The sequence below is a fragment of the Alexandromys fortis genome, unplaced genomic scaffold, assembly GCF_014885135.2.
Source record: "Alexandromys fortis isolate MF-2015 unplaced genomic scaffold, M_Fortis_MF-2015_v1.1 scaffold_210, whole genome shotgun sequence".
NCBI classification, from domain to species: domain Eukaryota; kingdom Metazoa; phylum Chordata; class Mammalia; order Rodentia; family Cricetidae; genus Alexandromys; species Alexandromys fortis.
The window spans coordinates 1,154,909-1,179,098 of NW_026068101.1; the positions used below are offsets into that span (position 1 = coordinate 1,154,909).

At 44.1% G+C, this 24,190-nt stretch overlaps 1 protein-coding gene across 1 annotated transcript in view; it reads left to right on the forward strand.

Moving 5' to 3' along the window:
- The window catches only part of Eml6 (EMAP like 6), a 240,144-nt gene that overhangs the window by 108,534 nt on the left and 107,420 nt on the right, over positions 1–24,190 (forward strand). The window contains exons 7-10 of the mRNA XM_050123862.1: positions 832–967; positions 16,669–16,870; positions 19,978–20,115; positions 22,185–22,441. Of these exons, the coding sequence (XP_049979819.1) occupies positions 832–967; positions 16,669–16,870; positions 19,978–20,115; positions 22,185–22,441 (733 nt within the window). The remainder of the gene's footprint in view (positions 1–831; positions 968–16,668; positions 16,871–19,977; positions 20,116–22,184; positions 22,442–24,190) is intronic.

Below are 24,190 nucleotides of genomic sequence, written 5' to 3' on the forward strand. Positions count from 1 at the left end.
TATAACAAACATTGATTTATTTGGGGACAAAACTCACAGTAAGGGTAGCCATCCATGGTCCTCTGTGTGCGCTGGAAGCTGGGAGCTGAATCCAGCAGCAAAAAAGGCCACATGCACTTTTCGTTTGCGCTTTATCGTACGTCAGACCATGCCCCAAATGGGCTGGAACCTGAAAGGCTATTGGCTGAAGGATTTCCCACAACAATCTCTTTACTGTGGATATTTTGTTGACACAATGCAGTAGTAACAGCTTTGAATAAATCAAATAAGATAGTTTTCAAACTTAAAGATTCCAAGTGTTTCAGACATGGAAAGGGAGTCATCCCATAGCGTACAACGTTCCGAACGATGCTATTTGTGCTTTTCAGTTTGTCCGGAGTAACCCCTTCCTGAGCGGTTGAGGTGGCACTCAGGCACCTCTACACCTGTCAAAGGCGTAGCGTTCGTGCCCTCAGTCTGTGTCTCTGCTGGGTTACTTTAGAACTGAAATGAGGCACCTTTGTCATGTCTCTGTTTTAGAAAGCTCATTTGTCATACGCGGGAATTTGAGTCTGTATCCGCTTCAACCAAGCTATTCATAAGTGGCATTTTGGGCAGTGGGATAACACTCTTATCAAATTAGCTGTGTTAATGGAATTACTTTGCATCCTGGTGGTGGCTATAATTTTAGTGATCTAGCTGAGATGAGGTGTGTTGATCTGCTGTCAGATGTCAACAGAAAACACAGCATCTGCTTGTGTTTTGTTTTGCTCTGTTCTTAATCATTGCGATTTAGCAATGGTGGCATTTATAGAGATTGCAGGATTGAATGTTACCTCTTCTAATTGACAGGCTGGAATCTTTAGCATGTATGCGTGTGAAGAAGGCTTTGCTACTGGTGGGCGAGACGGCTGTATTCGATTATGGGACACTGATTTCAAACCAATAACCAAAATTGATCTCAGGGAGACAGAACAAGGATATAAAGGTAACATATGCATTAGTATTTATTACAATAGAATGTGGTTTTGATAAGTTTTTTCCAGAAAAATCAGATATATAGAGCAAGTTATATAGAGCAAAACCCTTCAGCCAAATTGCATTAGACTGTACCCTGTGAGCATCTGCAGAGTGTGCTGGTTTAAAGAAAATGGGCCCCAAAGGCAGTGGGACCATTAGGAGGTGTGGCTTTGTTGGAGCAATTGTGTCACTGTGGAGGCAGGCCTCGAGGTCTCTTATATGCTCAAGCCACATCTAGTGTCTTCCTGTTATCTGGAAGTCAAGATGAAGGAACTCTCAGCTCCTTCTCCAGCACCACGTCAGCCTGCATGCAGCCAGATACCCTGCCATGATGATAATGGACTAAACCCTAACTAAGACATAGAGTATGGGGCTGAGCAAGGATGGAGTGAAGGTGGGGAAGGAGCAGACAGACGGAAGGAAACAGAGGTACAGAAGATCTTTTTTCCCCCAAAGATTTGTTTGTTTATTTATTTATTAATTATGTATACAGTGTTTTACCTGCATGTATACCTGCAGGCTAGAAGAGGGCACCAGATCTCATTGCAGATGGTTTGGAACCACCTTGTGGTTGCTGGGAATTGAACTCAGGACCTCTGGAAGAGCAGCCAGTGCTCTTAACTGCTGAGCCATCTCTCCAGCCCCGTACAGCAGATCTGTGTACTGGTCCCACCCTCAGAAAACTCTTACCTTTCTGCTCTGCCTGTCCCTGGCCTTGAAAACGGAAATGAAGTGCATTTGAGAGGGGCGGGCTCGGGCAAAACAGCATCAGGGCTTTCTTGCTCCTGGTGTGGACGCAAAACTACATTGTGGATTTACCTTCACAAGGACTTTTGATATGAGTGAATTCCGCCCCCCATCCTTTTGCTATTGGGTAACAGTGACTTCTATGGAAACTATGTTCTGTGGGGATTTTTTGGCTTTTATTCATGTTACTAAAATGACTTTCTAAACATCCAGCAGAAGCATTTTCATGGTCATGTTCCAATCCCATGACATGGTACTTGCTACTTTGTTTCTTAATCTTGAAAATATTAACTAGAGGCAGTAAGATAACTCAAAGACACTTGATGCCAGTCCTGAGTTCAGTCCCTGAACCTCAAGTGAGAGGAAGAAAAAACTGCGCCCTGTAAGTTATCCTCCAACGTTCACGTGTGTGCTGTAACACATGTACATGTATGCATTGCACATGTGTGTGCACGGACAAGTAACTAAACAAATAAATGTCATTTTAAAACTTAGTTAAAGTAAAAGGACTGCCACTTATTAACGTTTGTAAACCCTTATCCCAAGGTCCCACTTAGTTTGCAACCTGTGAAGATTTCTCTTGCCCTTCCTGCAGACGTCCAGGCCTGTGAAATGAATCCCGCAATTTCCAAATGTCTTAGCGCAAAAGTCTCATACACTTGCCTCTTGCACTAACTCAGTTGTCAGACAAGAAGAAAGAGTTTTGAAATGAGCTAAGTAAAGACTACAGTTATGGAAATTATACGGCTTTGTTACAGAGGTAAACTGCTGATCAGTCCTCCTGCACGCTCGTCAGGCTTGAGCTCAAACCTTTGACTCCTACTTTAAATTGAGTGTGGATCAGCCTGCCAGAGGGTGACACTCACGTCAGCGAGAATCATCCAGACTCAGACTGATTCCTAGGCTTCTGTCGTCCCCACGTTTAGTGAAAGAAGATGCCCCTCACAGCCTGAGGGACACCATCCACAGTCAAGGGACCTGTAGTCCTTTAGTTACATCAATAATTCCTGTGCTTATTGTGATGAACAGATTTCTTTGCTGACTTGGTGCTCAATACCTTTTCTTTAGCAAAAAAAAAAAAATGCTATATATACATATGTGTGATCATATAAATCTGCAATTGAATTCAGACAAGATCTTTCATTTGTAACTTCGAAACCCAAACAGATTAGAACTGAAAGATTGCTTCTGTGACTACTTCGGCAGCAACACCTGATCTGAACTGGCACAAACCTGTTTGCGGTCTTTAAAATGTAGATAATCACACACAGAAATATTCTCTCCAGCTCGTCATGGCATTGTCCATCTGTAATCCCATCGCTTGGGACGTAGAGGGAGGAGCTTGTGATTTTGAAGCCAGACCTGGTTTCTTGTCAAAAGTGGGAGGAGGGGAGGGAGGACATGAACTGCCAGGAACACCAAAGGCAGGCAAGCAACCACTGGGAGCCTCAGAGGCTAGCAAGCGACCTCATCTGAGGTGGATGAGTGACCCTGCCAGGACTCTCAGAGGTGAGTGGCTGCTGGGAGTGGTGACCACAGTGGCTTCCAGAGACTATCATATGAAGTTCCTCTGGAAAAGAGCACCTGTGTCACACCAGCTGGTATCCACTGCCATCCTCTGTGCGAGATACCCCACCACTGCAGCGACCACTGGAACCCCAGCCCTAGCCTACACCTGGAGGAGAGATCACTGGAGACTCTGGTCTGCCTGCACCTGAAGGCATAGAAAATGTATTCAACAAAAGCATAGAAGAAAATTTTCCCAACCTAAAGAAAGACATGCCAATAAAAATGCAAGAATCTTACAGAACACCAAAAGGACTAGATCAAAAAAAAAAAGTCCCTTCGCCATATAATAATTAAAACACTAAACATATAGAAAAAAGAAAAAATATTAAGGAAAAAAGGAATAAAAAGGAAAAAAGGTCAAATAACACATTAAGGAGGCAGACCTATCAAATTTATACCCGACTTTTCAATGGAAACAATGAAATCCAGAAGATCCTGGACAGGTGTTATGCAGACACTAAAAGACCACAGATGCCAGCTCAGACTGCTATACCCAGCAAAATTTTCAAGATATTCCATGACAAACCAGATTTAAACAATACCGATCCACAAATCCAGCCCTACAGAAAGTACTAGAAGGAAAACTCCAACCCAAGAAAATCAGCTACATCCACAAAAATACAGGCAATAGATGATCTCACAGCAACAAATCCCAAAGAAGGGAAACACACACACACATAATGTCACCACCAAGAGCAAAAACAAAAACAACAGGAAGTAGCGATCACTGGTCACTAATATCCCTTAATATAGATCCATCGTTCTGTATACAAGAAACACACCTCAAACATTAAAACCATGACTGTAGAGACATATAAGCTAATGTCTTAAAATATATAAAGGGATTCTAAGAATACAAAAATATTAATGATATCATAAGTCAGCATGAATCAATAAAGTCATATTTAAGTACTACAGCTTTTTTTTTAAAAAAAGAAAGAAACACACCTCAACCTCAAAGACAGACATTGTCTCAGAGTAAAGGGTTGGAAAAAGATTTACCAATCAAATGGATCTAAGAAATAAGCAGGTGTAGCTATTCTAATATCTAACAAATAGGCTTCAAACTAAAATCAATCAGAAGAGATGAAGAAGAATATTTCATATTCATCACAGGAAAAATCCATCAAGAAGTCTCAATTCTGAACATCTATGCCCTATATGGGCATCCACATTTGTAAAAGAAATGTTACTAAAGCTTAAATCACACATTAAGTCACACACACTAATAGTGGGGGACTTCAACACCTCACTCTCACCACTGGACAGGTCTGCCAGACAGAAAGTTAACAGAGGAAAAAAGGAACTGCGTTATGAGTCAAATGGACTTAACAGACATCTATAGAATATTCTACACAAACACAAAAGAATATACCTTCTTCTCAGCACCTCCTGAAACATTCTCAAAAATTTACCACATACTCAGTAACAAAGCAAACTTCAACAGATAAAAAAAAAAAAAAAAAAAAAAAAAAAAAAAAAAAAAAAAAAAAAAAACTTGGAATAACCCCATGTCTTATCGGGTCACCATGACTTAAAGTTAGAATTCAACAACAACACTAATTTCAGGAAACCCACAAACACATGGAAATTGAACAATGCTCAACTCAATCACTGCTGGGTCAAGGAAGAAATAAAGAAAAAAATAAAGATTTCCTAAAATTCAATGAAAATGACGATACAAGATACTCAAACTTATGAGACACGGTGAAAGCAGTGCTAAGAGCAAAGTTCATAGCACTAAATGACTAAACAAAGAAGTTGCAGAAATCCCACACTAGCAAATTAACAGAACACCTGAAAGCTCAAGAACAAAAAGAAGCAGACTCACCCGGTAGGAATAGATGGCAGGAAATAATCAAATTGTGAGCTTAAATCAATAAAATAGAAGCAAAGAAAAATACAAAGAATCAATGAGACAAAGAGTTGGTCCTTTGAGAAAATCAACAAGATTGACACACCTTCATCCAAACTGACCAAAAGGCAGAGAAAGAATATCCAAATCAACAAAATCAGAAATGAAAAGGGGACATATTAACAGACACGGAGAAAATCCAGAGAATCATCAGGTCATACTTCAAAAATCTGTACTCCACAAAATTAGAAATTTTAAAGGAAATGGGCAATTTTCTGGATAAGTACCACATACCAATTAAATCAAAAACAGATAAACAAATTAAATAGACCTATAACCCATAAGGAAATAGAAACAGTCATCAAAAGCCTCCAAACCAAAAAAAAAAAAAGGGCCAGATGATTTCAGCACAGAATTTTACCAGAATTTCAAAGAAGAGGTAATACCGATACCCCTCAAATTGTTCCACATAATAGAAGCGGAAGGAACACTGCCAAATGCTTTTTATGAGGGTACAGTTACCCTGATACCCAAACAATACAAAGACTCAACTAAGAAAGAAAATTACAGACCATTCTCGCTCATAAACATTCATCCAAAAATACTCAATAAAATACTTGCAAAATGAATCCAAGAACACATCAGAAAAGTCATCCACATGATCAAGTCAGCTTCATCCCAGAGATGCAGGAATGGTACAACATACAAAAATGTGTCAATACAATCCACCATATAAATAAACTGAAAAAAAAATATGATCATCTCATTAGATGCTGAAAAAGCCTACAACAAAATTCAACTACCCTTCATGATAAAGGTCTTGGAGAGATCAGGGATACAAGGAACATTCCTACACATAATAAAGGCAATACAGCAAACCAACAGCCAACATCAAACTAAATGGAGAGAAACTCAGGAGCAAGACAAAGTTGTCCACTTTCTCCATATCTATTCAATATAGTATTTGAAGTTCTAGCTAGAACAATAAAACAACAAAAGGAGATCAAGGGGATTCAAATTGGAAAGAAAGAAGTCAAACTTTGGCTATTTGCTGATGATGTGGTGATCCCAAAAATTCTACCAGGGAGCTCCCACAGCTGGTAAACACCTTCAGTAATGTGACAGGATACAAAATTAACTAAAAAAAAAAAATTAGTAACCCTCCTATATACAAATGATAAAGGAGCTGAGAAAGCTATCAGAGAAACATCACCTTTCAAAATAGTCAAAAACAACATAAAATATCTTGGGGTAACTCTAATCAAACAAGTGAAAGACCTGCATGACAAGAACTTTAAGTCTTTGCAGAATGAAATGAAGAAAATATCAGAAAATGGAAAGATCTCTTATGCTCATGGATAAGTAGGATTAACATAGTAAAAACGGCAATCTTACCAAAAACAATATACAGATTCAGTGAAATACCCATCAAAATCCCAACACAATTCTTCACAGACCTCAAAAGAACAATACTAAATTTTATATGGAAAAACAAAAAACTCAGGAAAACTAAACAACCCTGTACAATAAAGGAACATCTGGAGGCATCACAATCCCTGACTTCAAGCTCTATTATAGAGCTACAGTAATGAAAACAGCTTGATATTGACATAAAAACAGACAGGTGGACCAATGAAATCAAATGGAAGACCCCCTGATATTAACCCACACACTTATGAAGACCTGATTTTTGAGAACAAAGCTAAAAACATAAAATGGAAAAAAAAAGCATATTCAACAAATGATGCTGGCATAAATGTATATCAACCTGTAGAAGAATGCAAAGAGATTCCATACATCTCCATGCACAAAACTCAAGTCCAAATGGATCAAAGACCTCAACAGAAATTCAACCACACTGAACCTCATAGAAGAGAAAGTGGGAAGTACCCTTGACCACATTGGCACAGCAGACTACTTCCTAAATCTAACACCAGTAGCACAGACACTGAAAGCAACAATGAATAAATGGGACCTCCTGAAACTGAGAAGCTTTTGTAAAGCAAAAGACACTGTCAACAGGACAAAATGGAAGCTTACAGAATAGGAAAAGATCTTTACCAACCCCATATCAGACAGAGGGATGATCTCCAAAATACATAAAGAACTCAAGAAAGTAGACATCAAACTACCAAATAATCCAATTTAAAAAAATAGCATACATATCTAAACAGAATTCTCAACAGAAGAATCTCAAATGGCCAAAGACACTTAAGGAAATGCTCAACATCCTTAGCCATCAGAGAAATGCAAATCAAAACAACTTTGTGATACCATCTTACACCTGTAAGAATGGCCAAAATCAAAAACACTGATGACAACTTATACTGGAGGGGATGTGGAGTAAGGGAAACACTCCTCCACTGCTGATGGGAACACAAACTTGTGCAGCTGCTGTAGGAATCACTATGGTGATTTCTCACATAATTAGAACTCAATCTACCTCAAGACCCAGCTATACCACTCTTTGGGCAAATGCCCAAAGGATGCACAACACAATGACATTTGCTCAACTGTGTTCATAGCAGCATTATTCATAATAGCCAGAATCTGGAAAAAATGTAGATGCCCCTCAACTGAAGAATGGATAAAGAAAATGTAGTCCATTTAAACATTGGGGCACTACTTAGTGGTGTAAAAAAAAAAAAGAAAGAAAAAAAAGATATCTTGAAATTTGCAGGCAAATGGAACTAGAAAAAAAAAAAACATCCTAAGTGAGGTAACCAGACCCAGAAAGACAAATATAGTATGTACTCACTCATAAGTGAATATCAAACATAAACCAAAGGATAACCAGCCTTTGCTGATCCACAACCCCAGAGAAAGCCAGAACCCTCATCCAGAAACAGATGGAAACAGATGCAGAGATCCACAACTAACCACTGGGTCAAGCTTCCGGAATACAATGGAAGAGAGAAAAGAGTGATGATATGATCAAAGAGGTCAAGACCATGCTTGAGAAACCCACAGAAACAGCTGATCTGGGCTAGTGGGAGCTCACTGACGCTGGACTGACAATTGGGGAACCTGCATTGGACCGAACCCTGCGGGCAGGTGACAATGCTGTGCCTTAGGCAGTTTGTGGAAATACTAGCAGTGGAACCAGGATCTAACCTTAATGCATGAACTGACTTAGTGTAGCCCACTCTCAATGCTCGGCCAAGGCACAGGGCTGCGGGAGAACCTTGGTCCTGCCTCAGTGAGGTGATGGGACAGATTTAGTTGACTTCCCAGGGGAGGCGGTACCCTCTGAGGAGTGGATGGGGAGTTAGGATGGAGACTTGGGATTTTGAATTGATATGTAAAACAAAAGTTTAAATGAGAAAAAAAGGGGGTGAATTATTTTATTGAAGATATTGCTGCTTCAGATCCCACTGGACACACGAACCCCAAATCCTAAACCTTTCAGAGGTGTGAGTTTCAGAGCCAGTGTTTCAGGGACTATAAATTCTGGTTCAGGATGGGGCAGAGATCAGATGTCACTGAGAGAAACTCTATCACCTCATGGACAAGGAGGCAGAAACAAGGGTTGGTAACAGCAACGATTACAGACAGGGCCCCAGATCATCTCACACCAAGTGTAACAGCACATCTTACATCCGACTTTTTAACTAAATGGATGATCCGGGTGAAGCAATGAAACTTAAAATGTCTATTAGGGTTGGCAAGAAAAGGTAAAAAATAATTCCTAACGCCTGCCAACCAAAGTGAACTGCTTCCCCGTGATCAAATATTTTGACCTGATTGTTATAGAGTGTGAAGGGAACACAGTAATTATTCTCCCCACACGAGATGTATTATTTATTAAGCATCGGCTGAGATGTGTGCCAAAGGGCTAGATATTAGATAGCCGTTGTGTCTAGTGAGCCAGGAACTGTGCATCCAAAGACATCCGCGTCAGGAGAGTCATAGAGAAGAGATGGGCTGTGGCCGCAGGCTCCAGGCCACGGGATTCCTTCTGAGGCTTGTCACTGTGGTCGTCGCCCCCTCCTGGTCCACACGGTCATTGATCACATGGATTTTTTATCAATGACAGTTGCTTTATCACGTGTCCCTGCACTGACTGTTCCCTGCCCAGCAGCTTTAAGAACTGTTTCATGTTTATACAAAACGGGTCACATTCCTTCTTTCTTAAAACCCTCCTAAGATTCCCCCTTTTCTCAAATACCCAAAATCCTTCTGGTGGCCTCACAGCCCCGGCGCCTTCCTCTGCTTTGGCCAGACTGGCTCACACCTTTTCCTCTGCTCACAGACTGTCTGCAAAGGCCCTCCTCAACCGGAGCCTCTACTCCAGCGGCTGATGTGATTGACCTTACTGGAAATCACCTACGTCCAGCCCCAGGGCGCGTCAGATGTGCTGGCGGTCCACCTTATAACAAACAGCACAGCTTACCTCACAGTCCTTGTCAGCTGGGCGGAGAATCTCTTGTTGCCCGCTCCTTCCAGAGGGCTTACAATAGTGCCTACCATGCCCTGGAGACCTGGAAACAGCTCAGATGGGTGAAGATCACATTCTAACCGCAGTGTAGGGCCCTGCAGGGGAACCAAGTGCCAACCCAGCGTAAGGAAAAAACACATAGCCAGGTTCCTTCATGTCAACACGCTGAGTTCCCCCTTGGCCCCCAAGGGCTTGGACAGAGGTCCTAGCATGCAGGTAAGAAAATGAGTATTGTGTTTCTGTTCCAGCTGACAGGAAACTCTACCTAGGGAGAGACTGTGGCTAGGCCAGGAGATGCTCTCTGTGTTGGTTTTCTGCTGCTTTTGTTTCTTGTGCTGTTTGGCAGCGGCCAGTGCTGGCTGTAGGTAGGTGGGACAATAGTCCCTGTGCAGCCCCTGGGTGTCTCAGTCATGAACAGTGGGCGGCCACTTACAGCACTTGGCATGGGGTCTGAGATCCTTGGCCCTACAGACCCCACAGCTCCCTGAACTCTGCCAGGACCAGAGCCCTTACTTTGTCTTCTCCGGATCCTAGAGCCTTTTCATTTCCTTTGAACCGCTGTCTGGGGGACTAGCCTCCAGCAGCACAGGGTGGCTAGCCTCCAGCAGCACAGGGGGACTAGCCTCCAGCAGCACAGGGGGGCTAGCCTCTGGCAGCACAGGGGGGCTAGCCTCCAACAGCACAGGGGGGCTAGCCTCCAGCAGCACAGGGGGGCTAGCCTCCAGCAGCACAGGGGGGCTAGCCTCCAGCAGCACAGGGGGGCTAGCCTCTGACAGCACAGGGGGGCTAGCCTCCAGCAGCACAGGGGGGCTAGCCTCCAGCAGCACAGGGGGGCTAGCCTCCAGCAGCACAGGGGGGCTAGCCTCCAGCAGCACAGGGGGGCTAGCCTCCAGCAGCACAGGGACTTGACAGGATCCACGGGATCAGCTAAGCTAGACTTTTCAATCTGAAGGAGGGTAGGGAAAAAGGCACTCACAAACTCTCTTGATGTTTTCCTTCTTTATTCCTTCTATTCTTTATTCTCTCTCTCTTATATCTCTCTCTCTTATATCTCATGTGATTTTATAGTTTATAGTTTATAGTTTTATAGTTTATACTTCATGTCCACTCTCTCACTTTCTCTCTTTCCCCAAAGTCAAAGTAAAATGAAAATCAAAACAAACAAGCAAAATAAGACAAAAAATATAACAAAACAGTCCCCCCAAAACCCATGAAGTCTGTTTGACTATTGCTGCCCTAAAGTGTCTTGATATCCCCAGTGACACTCCATGGGGAAAACAATTTTACATTTCCCAGCAGGCATCATTTGCCAGGAGCTTCCTAGTTAGCAGTGGGACCTGGTGTCACCTCCCCGCCTCAGTGCAGGGATTTTGTCTAGTTTGCGCCTGTGTGGAGCTTGTATGTGCTGCCACAGGCTCTGTGACATGATCATATATGTGTATCAGGCTCTGTGACGCGATCATATATGTGTATCAGGCTCTGTGATGCGAACATGTATGTGTAACAGGCTCTGTGACGCGATCATATATGTGTATTGGTCCTCTTTTGTCTAGATCTGTTTCCTTGGAGTCAGCCACCTTCTCTGACTCTCACAACCCTTCTGCCCCTTCCTCGTAGGTTCCTCAGCTTGAAGGGGAGGGGTTTGGTGAGAACACCCTGTTTGGGAGTGAGCACTCTTAAGTCACTCACTTTCTGCACATTGTTTACTGCCACCCCGCTGCGAGAAGAATCTTTTCTTTGGATGCATGAATCTATGGTTATAGCTGTGTGTCATTCAGAATCGTCTTATTGCGAGGTTCATTTAGCAGAATTTGGCACTGAATTTCCCCCAGGCACATGACGTGTCTAGCCTCAGGTTCCAGCCCAGTTCAGCAATGTCAGATTTGGGTCCCATCTCATGCAGTGGGCCTTACATACAACCAAAAAGTGCTTGATCACTCCCATAACTCTGTGCCACTGTTGTGTCCCTATACCTTGCAGGAAGATCACAGGGTTGGTAGCTGCTGTCATTCAGGATCACCTTACTCCTCTAGTAGCGTGCCGGCTCCTGACCAGCCTCACGGGAGTGCTGGTCAATAGGGGTGGCGCATATAGCTGAGCATCCGGGTTCTTCATGTTCTGTGACTCTTCACCTCTTTAAGACAAGGTTGCTCACTGAACCTAAAGGTCACCTATTGCTAGACCGGCTGGCCAGTGAGCCCTGGGATACTCCTGTCCATGTCTCCCTATAATGTTGGCGTTATAGGTGTCCATGCCCACGTAGGTGCTGGGAATCTGGACTTAGGTGCCCTTGCACAGTAAGCCCTTCAGCCCCCTGAGCCACTCCCAGTCTGGTGTGAGTGTGAAGTTTCTGTGTGGTGTTCTCAGGGTCCACAGATGGTTCTCTGGAGCCCATCATGGTCCACAGAGTTGATAAGGTCTCCTCCTAAATCACCGTTGTCCATGGGCAAAGGTTATCCGTGGAATGCCTGCTTGTTGAATTTTTCAGAAAACTGTGCGGGCTTTTTGCCCTGCCTCACCGGGCCTTGGCTTTTTTAATGTGCTGGGGTGGCGTTTTCAACCTCAGCTGAAGAACCATTACTTACCATCACTTAGATAGCACCCTAGCTGGGCATGGGAGGCAATGGTTTTCAGCTTGGGTTGGCTACACTTAACTATGCCCGACCCACTCACCCCTACCCATGCCACTCCACTCCACACCAAGCGAGAGGAATGTCGGGGTGGAGTCCAGACATCTGTCTGTTTTAATACTTCATGAAGACTCTGGTGCATGGGAAGAGCTGGGGAGGTTGCCCTGTGCTCCTTGCATGCCTTCTGACCTCAGACTGGGTTTAACCACACTCCTCCCTCCTGCCAGTTTCTCCAGGCACATAACTGGGAGAAAGGCCATTTTGGTCTAGCGCTAATTTTCTCTGTGTTAGACCAGCACTCTGCCTTCTGAGGGTTTGCAGGGCTGGCACTGCAGAACAATATAAAGGATCCGCTGAAAGATAAGGAGTAGCTGCCCCGCAAGGGGAGGAGCCCGTGACAGCATCCTCAGAGCTACTGGATGACTTCCCATGGGGCTAGAGTCTGACCCCCACATAGAAGGTTCTTCTAGATTGAGGCGTGACCTTTCAAAAGGACCCCACTGTGCAGAAAGGCCTGCTGGGTAAGAATAATTGCATATGTTGATGGATTTCTCAGATGTTAGGCGCTAGGTCCCTCGTTGCTGTGGAGTGAGAGTGCGGATGTCATCTTGGCTTAGAAGATGTGGGAACTGGAGATTTGAAATGATAAATAGCTCACGGTGCCTGGAGCTAAGAGGGCTGGTGTGTAAATCCATCTGTTCGATTAACTCGTGAACAGTACGCATTGCCCTTTAACGATGAGGCCCGTGCCGATGTTGACAGGCCAGCAGTCCCTGTCAAGCCAGCCTGGGGACTGGAAGGGTGTTGTTCTCTACTTTCCGAAGGAATACGAAACAAGGGCCAAGGGTTAATACGAATTTGGTTTCTGCTGTAGGGGATTGTTCGGGTTTGGCTGGGTAGGTTGCTCTCTACTGCCCCCTGCTGTCCACACGTACCATGCTCAGGCCAGAGCTAAGCCTTTCTCAGCCTGGTACACAGAGGGCGTGAAATCCTACACAGACGCCCGCGTCGCCACACTATCAAAAGCACACACAGTATGTATATCAAAGGAGAGCATTTCTGTGACTTTAAATGATGAAAGCAGTTTTTCTTGCATTTCATTTAGCTACCATCGGGTTTCTAACCGTATTCTAAATAGTAGCCTGTTTCCGGACTCCCAAAGCCGAAGGTAAGGAAGCAAAGACAGCTTAAAAACTCATGGATGCCTTGAGTTTTTAAAAATCAATGGCTGCCTGGGCCAGCCAGCTAGGGCCGCGATTACAATCCTGTTCTCTGAACTTGTGTCAGGGAAGTGAAAGCCAAGCCTGGTTGGACTGAAGAACGAAGTCCTGCAGCCTAGTCAGGGAAGTGTCACTCTGCAGGGTCTCTCCAAATGCCCGGGGGCGGGGCCTCAAGGCTCTGCGCACCACGTGGTCAGAGGCCCAGTTACCGCATTAGGGTCAGAAGAAGCAAGTGGGCGTGGCTTGAATCGGCTTTCCCATTGATGTGCCCTTGGGAAGTGATTTCTATTTGAAATAGTTGTCTCAGAAAAGAAAGTGACACAGCATCATTAAGGGGCCTTAGAGTAGGCTAATCTGATATGACGAAAGATAACTTGTCTGCTTGAAGAACAGAAACGTTGGTCTCAGAGAAAATGGTCACAGCTCACTAGGTGACGAAGGTGACTGTTCCCTTTTCTCTTTTGCCTGCTCTTTGGTCTCTCCCCTTCTCCCTCCTTCTTGTCTCTTTCCTCTCTCCTTTGCCACGTTCACGTACACATACCTTGTCAGTTCAGCCTCCTTGCTCTTGCTGAGTGTTCAGTTTCCCCGCTAAACTGGTTAATTCACTAGAAGGGTTTTTTTTTTTTTTTTTTAAGGAAGTCTATAAAAACGCAGATTGTGAGATACAGACTGGAAAGCAGGTAGGAGCCTCTGCTTTCTCTGTCTTAATTTACATTCTGAAGTCCTTCCCTAATCAGATCCCTGGAGCCCCTCATCGGAATTCCCTCGATGAGTCTGCAAATACTGGGTGCCATGTAACTTGGCAGGCTCATCAGTCTTGGCAGAGTTGGAAAATCCATCTTGGTTTCTGTGTGTGTGTGTGTGTGTGTGTGTGTGTGTGTGTGTGTGTGTTGTGGGTGGTGTTGTGTTGTGGGTGGTGTTGTGTTGTGTGTGGTGTTGTGTGTGTGTGTTGTGGGTGGTGTTGTGTTGTGGGTGGTGTTGTGTTGTGGGTGTGTGCTAGTGTTGATGTTAGGTGTCTTCTTCGATTACTTTTTGATACAGGATTCCTCACTAAGCCCAGTGTTCACTGATTTGGCTAGGCTGACTGTCCAGCAACCCCAGGGACCCTCACAGGTCCCCAGAGCTGAGATTGTCGACATGTGACATTGTGCACAGCTTTTTACCTGGGTGCTAGGACTCGAACTCAGGTCCTTGCGCTTGCATATTGGCTGCGTCACCAACCGACCGTTTCTCAGCCCCTCTTGAGCTGCTTTTTAAAAACAGACAAAGGCTAAGGGTTTCTTAGTCCTTCTCTGAACTCGTTCCCTCCCCCACAGAGGTTACAGAGGTGGAGGAAGAATAAATGTTTGCACACTGTACCAGATAAAATGCCAAATGTCAGGCAAAGAGCGTTATCTCACATACAAATAGCTTTGTGCCAAAGGAGGAGGGAGGAAGGGAGGGGAGAAAGGAGTGGGGGAAAGAGACCAGAAGACAGATAAATGAAGTATCCCGTGCACCTTTTGAAGACCATACATCAGGACTGCAGCTAAGGTTTTCAGAAATCCAAAACCACCAAACAGTTTTCCTAGTATCCCATCTGACTTAGCATTACTTGTAGGTTATTTTTAAAAAATAGATTTTAAGAAAATTATTGGACACCAGGAGTTTATTTTATTCTCTACAAAAATGTGTACCCAACACAGTATTCATAGTATTTTCAAAAAACCTTTAACTTTTACTTTATCATTTCAATCATAAGATTTCCAAGGATTAAAGCATACATATGGTTGAGAGTAAAGAGCAGGTGAGCTGAATGAACAGGTATCACTGAGGGGCTGGTTTTAGGACAGGGACGGTCTCCTGACATCAGCATCCCACCTATAGTGATGCTCTCCCAACATCAGCATCCCACCTACAGTGATGCTCTCCCGACATTAGCATCCCATCTACAGTGATGGTCTCCAGACATCAGCATCCCGCCTACAGTGATGGTCTCCAGACATCAGCATCCCACCTACAGTGACGGTCTCCAGACATCAGCATCCCACCTACAGTGATGGTCTCCCAACATCAGCATCCCACCTACAGTGATGGTCTCCAGACATCAGCATCCCACCTACAGTGATGGTCTCCCAATATCAGCATCCCACCTACAGTGATGGTCTCCAGACATCAGCATCCCACCTACAGTGATGGTCTCCCAACATCAGCATCCCACCTACAGTGATGGTCTCCAGACATCAGCATCCCACCTACAGTGATGGTCTCCCGACATCAGCTTCCCACCTATAGTGGTGGGCATTTTTGCTTGAAGTCCATGGTCCACATGAGGGATCTCTCATGGGCGAGGTGGAATCCATGGGTTCTGACAAATACATAGTGATATATACAAAACAATTTCATGATCCTAAAAACAACCTGTGCTCCATTTATTCCTTGTCCTAAAATTTCCCTTTTCATAATAGTGTTAGTAGAATTTTGTGATAATTTTTTGTGAAACTTTTGATATAATTATTTTTCTTGGGTCTTTCAGCATATTAAAGTTATATTTTTGACCAATATATATGTTTTAAAGATATGAAAACGTAATTGCTTTACATTCCTTTTACTTTGAAAGGGGATCAGATTTGAATGATAAGTTACAAGGTCATCATAATTATAGTCTATCTCTGATTCCCAGAGAGCAAAATATTCACCCCTGGACATCTGACTAACCAGGAATAAAGGGAGACAAGTCCTACATGTCCGGCTTCTGGACCTCTGTACACCGCAGACACCAAGGCAGCTCAGGCTCCAGAGTAGACTGCAGTCCTGCTTCAGGAGAGTTGGGGAAATGGAATTTCTGGTGTGTTGACCTCTGTTGTGAGACAATTCCCTGCAGAAGTCAGTAGGTAACAAACTCAATAAGGAACAGAATGGACAAAGCAGCTTGAGATCACCAAAGGTTAGGTTTGCATAAAGTCTGATTTTTCTACTGTTTAAAATGTAGTACTTAAAATATGCCTTCTGTAAAAGCACATAGGTTTCCTGAGTCAGGCAGAGCGGTCACTCCAGCAAATAAAGTCACAGGTGTAGGGGGAACGTCCAGTGTGCCAGCGGAGTGGATTCTCTACTCCGGGACTTAAATACGGGTAGCATCAGATAAAAGAGCATCTTGGCGAAAGAGCGCTTATTTGGGTGCTGGCTTTATGTGTGGACCGTGTAAAGGAACGCTGTTTTCTTCCACAGGCCTGTCTATCCGGAGCGTGTGCTGGAAGGCCGACCGCCTCCTGGCGGGGACCCAGGACAGCGAGATTTTTGAAGTGATTGTGCGGGAGCGGGATAAGCCGGTCCTCATCCTCCAGGGCCACTGCGAGGGCGAGCTCTGGGCCCTGGCCTTGCACCCCAAGAAGCCTCTGGCTGTGACGGGCAGTGACGACCGCTCTGTCAGGTGAGGCTGCAGCAGCCGCCACACCTCACCGACTTCCCTGAGATGAGAGATTTCTTCTGCCTGAGTATGTCTGTAGTTTAAGGATAAACCCCAGCTTAGGGACTCCTTCTTGACTTTGGAAGCAAGGACATTAAGCTGGCTCCTTACATGTTTTTGTGTCTTTTTCGGCTCTGTCTGGAGTCATGACAACCTTTTGGGAAATGAAAATGTGTGACTACCAGTTGTCTTCTTAGTTCAAGAGAAGAGCCAGACACACTTCTCTTTGGTGAAACAAGAATTCCGTTCCTGTGTTTGCCCCTCTGCAGAGGGGTTGTTCAGCAATTGTAGGGTTTAATTACAGACCCTCATGCCTCAGAAGACCTGCAGCTCTGGTTTTAAAGTTATGTTCAGGACATGAGCAAATTATTATTATTGTTGCTATTGCTGTAATTCTGAAATAGAAATTTAGACATTGTCATCAAACAAAGGCGAATGCTGATTTATGAGATAATGTGTAGTTTTGTCAGGGCTTACATGGTTCGCTTATTTATTTCTTTGTTTTATTTATTTATTTATTTATTTATTTATTTATTTTCGAGATAGGGTTTCTCTTTGTAGCCCTGGCTGTCCTGGAACTCTCTATATAGACCAGACTAGCTTCAGACTCAGAAATCAGCCTGCCTCTGCCCCCCTAGGGCTGGGTTAAAGGCGAGTGCCACCACACCTGGCTCCACCACACCTGGCTCCACCACACCTGGCTTCATCTGTCATTCTTCACGAGCACAAGACTGGATCAAATGACCAAAATGAGCCAGTTTCCAGCACGCTGACAACTGCAGTACTCACCGAGGTTGGAGGGCATTTGAAAACCTAGAAGGGTTCAGCAGCAGAGAGGCCACAGGGAAAATAAGAGTGATCAATACATCTGTTGATCGATTATTGCTTCTGAACTTTAGAAGCTAAAATAGGACCTTGTCAACTATGCTAAAGGTCACTTTTTTTTCTACTTCCTGTATGAGTTTATATAGCTCTCAAAGCATAGTCTGCTCAGTTTTGTTTTTTAGTTTCCCCCAATGTGGGAACCTCATTAATTGCAGACTTTGTGGAAACGGTTAGTGTCTTCGTAGGCAACATTTGCTGTATGCATCTCTTGACTTTGTTTTTTCTTTACCCTGCATAGAGCAGTCAAAGTGCCCAAAACAGTGCCCAAAAGTTAACCAAATGCCTATGCTCCCAAAAGTTAACCAAATGCCTGTGAGCCAGTTCTTATCCCTCCAAAGCAAAGAGCTCACAAACGCCCTTGACTTTTAGATTTTTACCGTTGAGTCGCACAGTTGTCAACATGGCTGAGGAGCTTATGCTGGCGGTGCTCAACAGTTAATCTCGCTAGACAATCGAGTGTATTTTTGCAGAACTTTGAAGTAAGAAGGGTAGAAGCTGTGCTTTCTTGAGGTTCGCTTAGCAGCCTCAGGGGATAATCCAGCTGACCAACGGGTGGTGGCCTCTTCATCCTTCTGAAGTAAAATTCACATCGCCTGAAAATAGTGCATGGTTAAAAACATCACGAAGGTCACCAGGAATAGATGAGGTTTGGAGAGGTACCCTGAGCTTTCGACTGAAGACTTCGGGCTTCCTGAGGGACCAGGTAGGCGCTCACTGTGCAGCCCCTCCTCCCTCCCGATAGCTGGGTGCACTTGAGGAAACTGCCGCGGGAGACTGACACCTGTTTTAGGATTGCAAGTTCTTGGTCCTTCTCACGGACATTTGATGTGTGTGAAGAGAAGATCATATTAAGGTAGCCTTCGCAAGGCCAGCTCCGTGGTAAAGACGTCCTCTGCCCATCCTGACAACCTTGAAATTCACATGGTGGAAGGCATGAATCAATTCCCACACATGCGCTCAAGTGTGTGTTGTCGTCACCATCATTAGAAAACCTCTTACAAAGATAAAATACCACCACACAACCCAGAAGCTCTTATTTGCATAATATAAATATTTTCGCTGGGTTTGCTTGGTTTGAGGTACCCGGAATAAGTGTTCTGGAGCTAGGAACCCTATGGTTAGTTTTGCTCAACACTCTGTGAGCTCTGTTTACCTCCTGGTCCATATTTCTCCGCCAGAAGCTGCACTTTTTGGCTACTAGCATCAAACATTGCCCTACCAATAGTGGCCCATGAGCAAAGGCCTGAGACTGTTGAGTGATTACCATGAGTAAACTCTGGAGCGATCCTACAAAGGAACATCATTTATTCTCTTCCCTCAGATACCCACACACATACCCAGGGGAGCCAGCTGCTGGGATGTGTGTTTCTGTCTACATATGCTTACGTACAGCGACTTGGAAAGTGTTCTCAAAAGCTCATTGTAAAACTAACCAGAGCAGCATATCCTGGCTAGTTCCACTGTCAGTTTGATATAAGTTAGAGCCATCTGAAAAAGAAAGGAACCTCAATTAAGAAAATCCCTCCATAAGATTCACCTCTTAGGCATTTTCTTAATTAGTGATTGATGGCGAGGGCCCAGCCCATGGTAGGTGGTGCTGTCCCTGGGCTAGTGGTCCTGAGTTCTATAAGAAAGGCTGTGCAAGCCATAGAAGCAAGCAGAAAAATCTCTCCATGGCCTCTGCATCAGCTCCTGCCTCCAGGTTTCTGCCCTGTTTAAGTTCTTGTCCTGACTTCCTTCAATGATGAACAGTGTTGTGGAGAGTAAGCCAATACACCCTCTCCTCCCCAAGTTTGTTTGGTCATGGTGCTTCATCCCAGCCATAGTAACCCTAACTAAGACACAGCCCTAGGCATTCCTACCCTTGGGGCATGGTGAACAGCCGTTGGCATAAATAAAGGACAATTTCTGATTTCCAAAGAGAGGACACTTTGCAAAGCAGTGTTTGGATTTTCTAGTCTGTGTATCCTAAAATCTTTTCAAATTTCACCTCATATTTTTTGTTAGGTTTTTTTGGGTGACGGAAGTGGCCCAAAGGCGGACAAAACCCTTTCCCAGATGTTCCAACAACATGGTGAAGGGCGTGGGTGTGCAGTTACTGTGTGAAGAGCAGGTTTCCTACCCTGGGTGGGAAGACGGTTGAGGGCTTGGTTCGGTCTTTATTTGATCCTGTTCTTGGTCCTTAGGCTGTGGAGTCTGGCCGACCATGCCTTGATTGCCCGCTGCAACATGGAAGAAGCAGTCCGCAGTGTCTCCTTCAGCCCTGACGGGTCTCAGTTGGCCCTGGGCATGAAGGACGGCTCTTTCATTGTTCTCCGAGTCAGGTACATTCCTTACTGAAAATGATCCTCTGAGATGTTCCTTTGTTAAAAGTTAAAGAGTATCCTGGTCATAAAATATGTCATAGTGCTAGGAAATCCCTTACCTGTGATTCTGAAATCCAGAACACTGGAAATCCAGATGTCTTTGGTAAACGCTTTGGACATAGAACCTAACGCAGTGACTTGATGTGAAGTCTGTTAGAGTCTTCAGTCTCTTCATAGAAATAATAGGTTGTATGATTTGCTGCAAAGAAATACTGTTTTTCATGGAAAGCCAGTACTTTTAGAAGTTCCTTAACACATTCCACACTGACCTTTGTAAGATCCGAGTGAGATCCCAGGGACTTGAGACAGGAGGTTGTGAGTTTGGTAGTTAAGCCGGAAAAAGATGCAGAAATTGTAAAGCAGCACCCAACAACACTAAATTCTTATAAGTGAGCTCGAATCAAAGATTTCATGCATAGAATTGGTAGAAAACTGGTGTGTTTCCTGCTTGCAGACATCCTGTATTCTTTAAACTGGACAAGAACTGCCACTCCCCTGTGGAACTCCTCTGAATGAATTAGTTGTTCTCTTGGTTTATCCTTTTTGTAATTACAGCAAAGAAGTATAGCTGCAAAATAATGCAGCGTGTTTTATGTGGAGAAAATTCTGTACAGTGTGGAGAGCTCTTAGCACAATTTATTCTCTGAATCCTCATTACCACCCACATATAACTCGTTACCAAATTAGTGGGCAATGTTTCCATTCACTGCTGATTGACTGATGATAAGGTAGTCAATTACCAAATTTCCTTTTAGCCGGAACTTTCGTGTGCAAACAAAGGAAACCCGTGCAGTTAGTGTGTGTTGTTATAGCACAGCGGAGTGCTGCAGTAAATGATAGGAGGTGTAGGCCCGGTTATGTGGAGGCAAATCCTTGCTGCTGTTGGATGCACTCGGTCTGTTTTAGAGCTGATGAAGCCATCTTCATGGGCTCCGGAGGCCTTAGTCATAATCCTGTCTCCTAGTTGGAGGGGAAAAGTAACCCCAGTGAGCTTTCAGACACAAGCAGAAATTAATCTTAGCAGAACTTGGCTGGTGCTGTGCTCTAGTGAATGATCATGCACCAGGGATATATGGCTGCACAGATTGCCCTGGGTGGGCTTTAAAAAAAGATGAGACAAAGTCAGGAGGTGGTTCTGGGTTTGGGAGGGATTTGGTTGGGAAAAGAGGGTGAATATAATCAAAATGCATTGTGCAAACCCTCAAAGAATTACATTTAAAAAGAATTTGACCAAAAAAGATCCCTAATGTTTATTGATTCATCATATTCTTTACAACCTTTCATGGTGAGAATGAAAGGATTGCATAGTCATTTTGGTTTTTTTTTTTTTTTTGAGACAGGTTTCTCTGTAGTTTTGGAGCCTGTCCTGAAACTAGCTCTTGTAGACCAGGCTGGTCTCGAACTCAGAGATCCACCTGCCTCTGCCTCCTGATAGCATTTTGATATTTAAAGAGTAGTAATTGTCTTCTTTTAGACTCGTTCCTTTAAAGTAACAGTAAGCATAATAGTTTAGTGAGTGACAGGATCTCACTCCATAGCCCTGTGTGGCCTGAAACTTGATATGTAGATGAACCGGCCTCCACTCCCAGAGATTTGCTGGCCTCTGCCTTCCAAGGCTTGGGTTAAAGGCATGCGCAGTCACATCTGCCCTCATTTATGTTTAAGACATAAACAGCTGGCTTATTTTTACACTAATTTTGATGTGTTTTGCCTTTCTGCATTGCCTATTTTAAAGTGACTTTTAACTCTAATTTTTAGATAAAATTTTCAAATATATAGTTGAACATGAAAGCAAATATTCTTTGTGTTAAAGGCTTTTGTTTTTACTCTGAGGGCACAAAATACTATTTTAGATGTTTGTTTTAGTTTTTAAAAGCAGGATGTAAATTGTAAACATATCTTTTATTAAAATAGATCTTTTAGTCCCTATAGAATTTTTCTCTCTTGTGACATACCCCTTTCAAAACATGGCCTGGGTTTTCTATTTCTCGATCCCCTGACTGTCACTTTGCGTTTTATTCCTACAGAGACATGACAGAAGTGGTCCATATCAAAGACAGGAAAGAAGTCATTCATGAAATGAAGTTTTCCCCAGATGGTTCTTACCTGGCGGTGGGGTCCAACGATGGCCCTGTGGATGTCTATGCTGTTGCCCAGCGGTATAAGAAAATAGGAGAATGTAACAAGTCGCTTAGCTTCATCACGCACATCGACTGGTCTCTGGACAGCAAGTACCTGCAAACCAATGACGGGGCTGGGGAGAGGCTCTTCTACAGAATGCCATGTGAGTCCTAGGGAGATGCTCGCCAAGGGCAGACTCGTGGAGAAATGTAGGGGCATGTCCAATGACCTCAGGGTAAGGGGTGTTCTTTACAAGATCCCTAGGCCACGGACCCTCAGAGAAAAGGTTAATGAGCTGGGTCACATGAAAAGTTTTTAAATATTAGGAAACTTTGAGTGAGATTTCAAGATGAAGCATACGGTGTTGTTCAATGGGCACATCCTAGGCAGAGCAGCACTTAGACTGCCCGAGCCTGCCAATGGTACTTGGTGGGAAAGAACTAACACTGCACAATGCTGATTAAGAATATGCACAGAAGGGGCTGGAGAGATGGCTCCGCGGTTAAGAGCACTGCCTGCTCTTTCAGAGGTCCTGAGTTCAATTCCCAGCAACCACATGGTGGCTCACAGCCATCTGTAGTGAGATCTGCTGCCCTCTTCTGACCAGCAAGCATAAATACAGAACACTGTATACATAATAAATAAATCTTAAAAAAAAAAAAAAAAAAGAATATGCACAGAAATTGCTTGTTGTGCCGGGGATTGCAGGAAACAAAACTGCGGCAGAATTCCTAAGCGGCCATCAGCGTGAGGAAAGTCTGAGTGTGCAGTCTCAGGAGGCGATGCCGTAAGGGACGAGCCCGTTGTGTCAGTCTAGGTAGATCTCAAGAGTATGCTGCTGAGCAAATAAACGCAAGACAGTACGCGCAGTGTATGCTCATCATACAAAACCGTTAGGATGTTAAAATAAGTTCACGTATTTCCACCTCTTACATCATAGCGTGTGTTGCAGATGCCTGGGCATGCTCAGCCTTCCACTCAGGGGATGGGTTACGTCTAAGGAAAGAAAAAGAAATGCGGTTGGGGAAGAGCGCCCAGTGGATTTGAAATGACTCTGTTCTTAAAACTCTGTTAGGGAAGCTGGTGAGGTGACTCGGCCCTGCAAGCCTAGTAACCTGAGCTCAGTGCATGGAACCAGCATAGAGTGGAAGGAGAGAACTGACTCCGTCAAGTTGTCCTATGACATACACATGTGTGCATGCGTGCGCTCACACACACACACACCACAATAAAAGTAACAAATGATTTTTTTAATTCCATGATGAAGACGAATAATATTCATTGACGCTCAGTGCTGTAATCTATATAATTGCAATGCTATGTCACTTTTAGAAACAGATGACCTGGAATAGTTGTTCCTGGCATTTCCAGGAGTGTTGAGTCCATGGTTGCTTAGCTCTGCATCCAGGCCGCGTGCTTCCCAAGCTCCTCTTGCTTCCAGCCCCTTCCTGCTTTGCCATTTGTATTGTTGACTGACACATTTCTCAGAAGGTGAATGACTGAGTAGCCAGTCTGCAAAATGCTCATGCTCTTTCTACTAGAGTCTCACACGCGCCTCTGTGCAGCAGAAACCGAGGTGAAGGATGGGCGCCATGTGTGCTCGGCCTTCCTGGCAGTCCCAGTAATGTGAACACCAAGGCGTCGTCGTGGTAGAGATTTTGTATTCACCTTTTGTCGTGCTCTTGCTGCAGCCCCGGTTCGGATCCCGGGACAGGGAAGGGGTGTTGGCGAAGAACTGTCCAACTACCAGATGAGTTTCACACAAGTGGCCAGCCCGAATAGCTCTAGCTGCTATCTCTATTTAGACTTCAAAAACAAGCGTGTTTCCCACACCATCCGGCACTAACTTCCAGTGAAAACAAATGTGTCAAGTATGTTTTTCCCAATTTTTACATCAAAACAGCTTTTATTT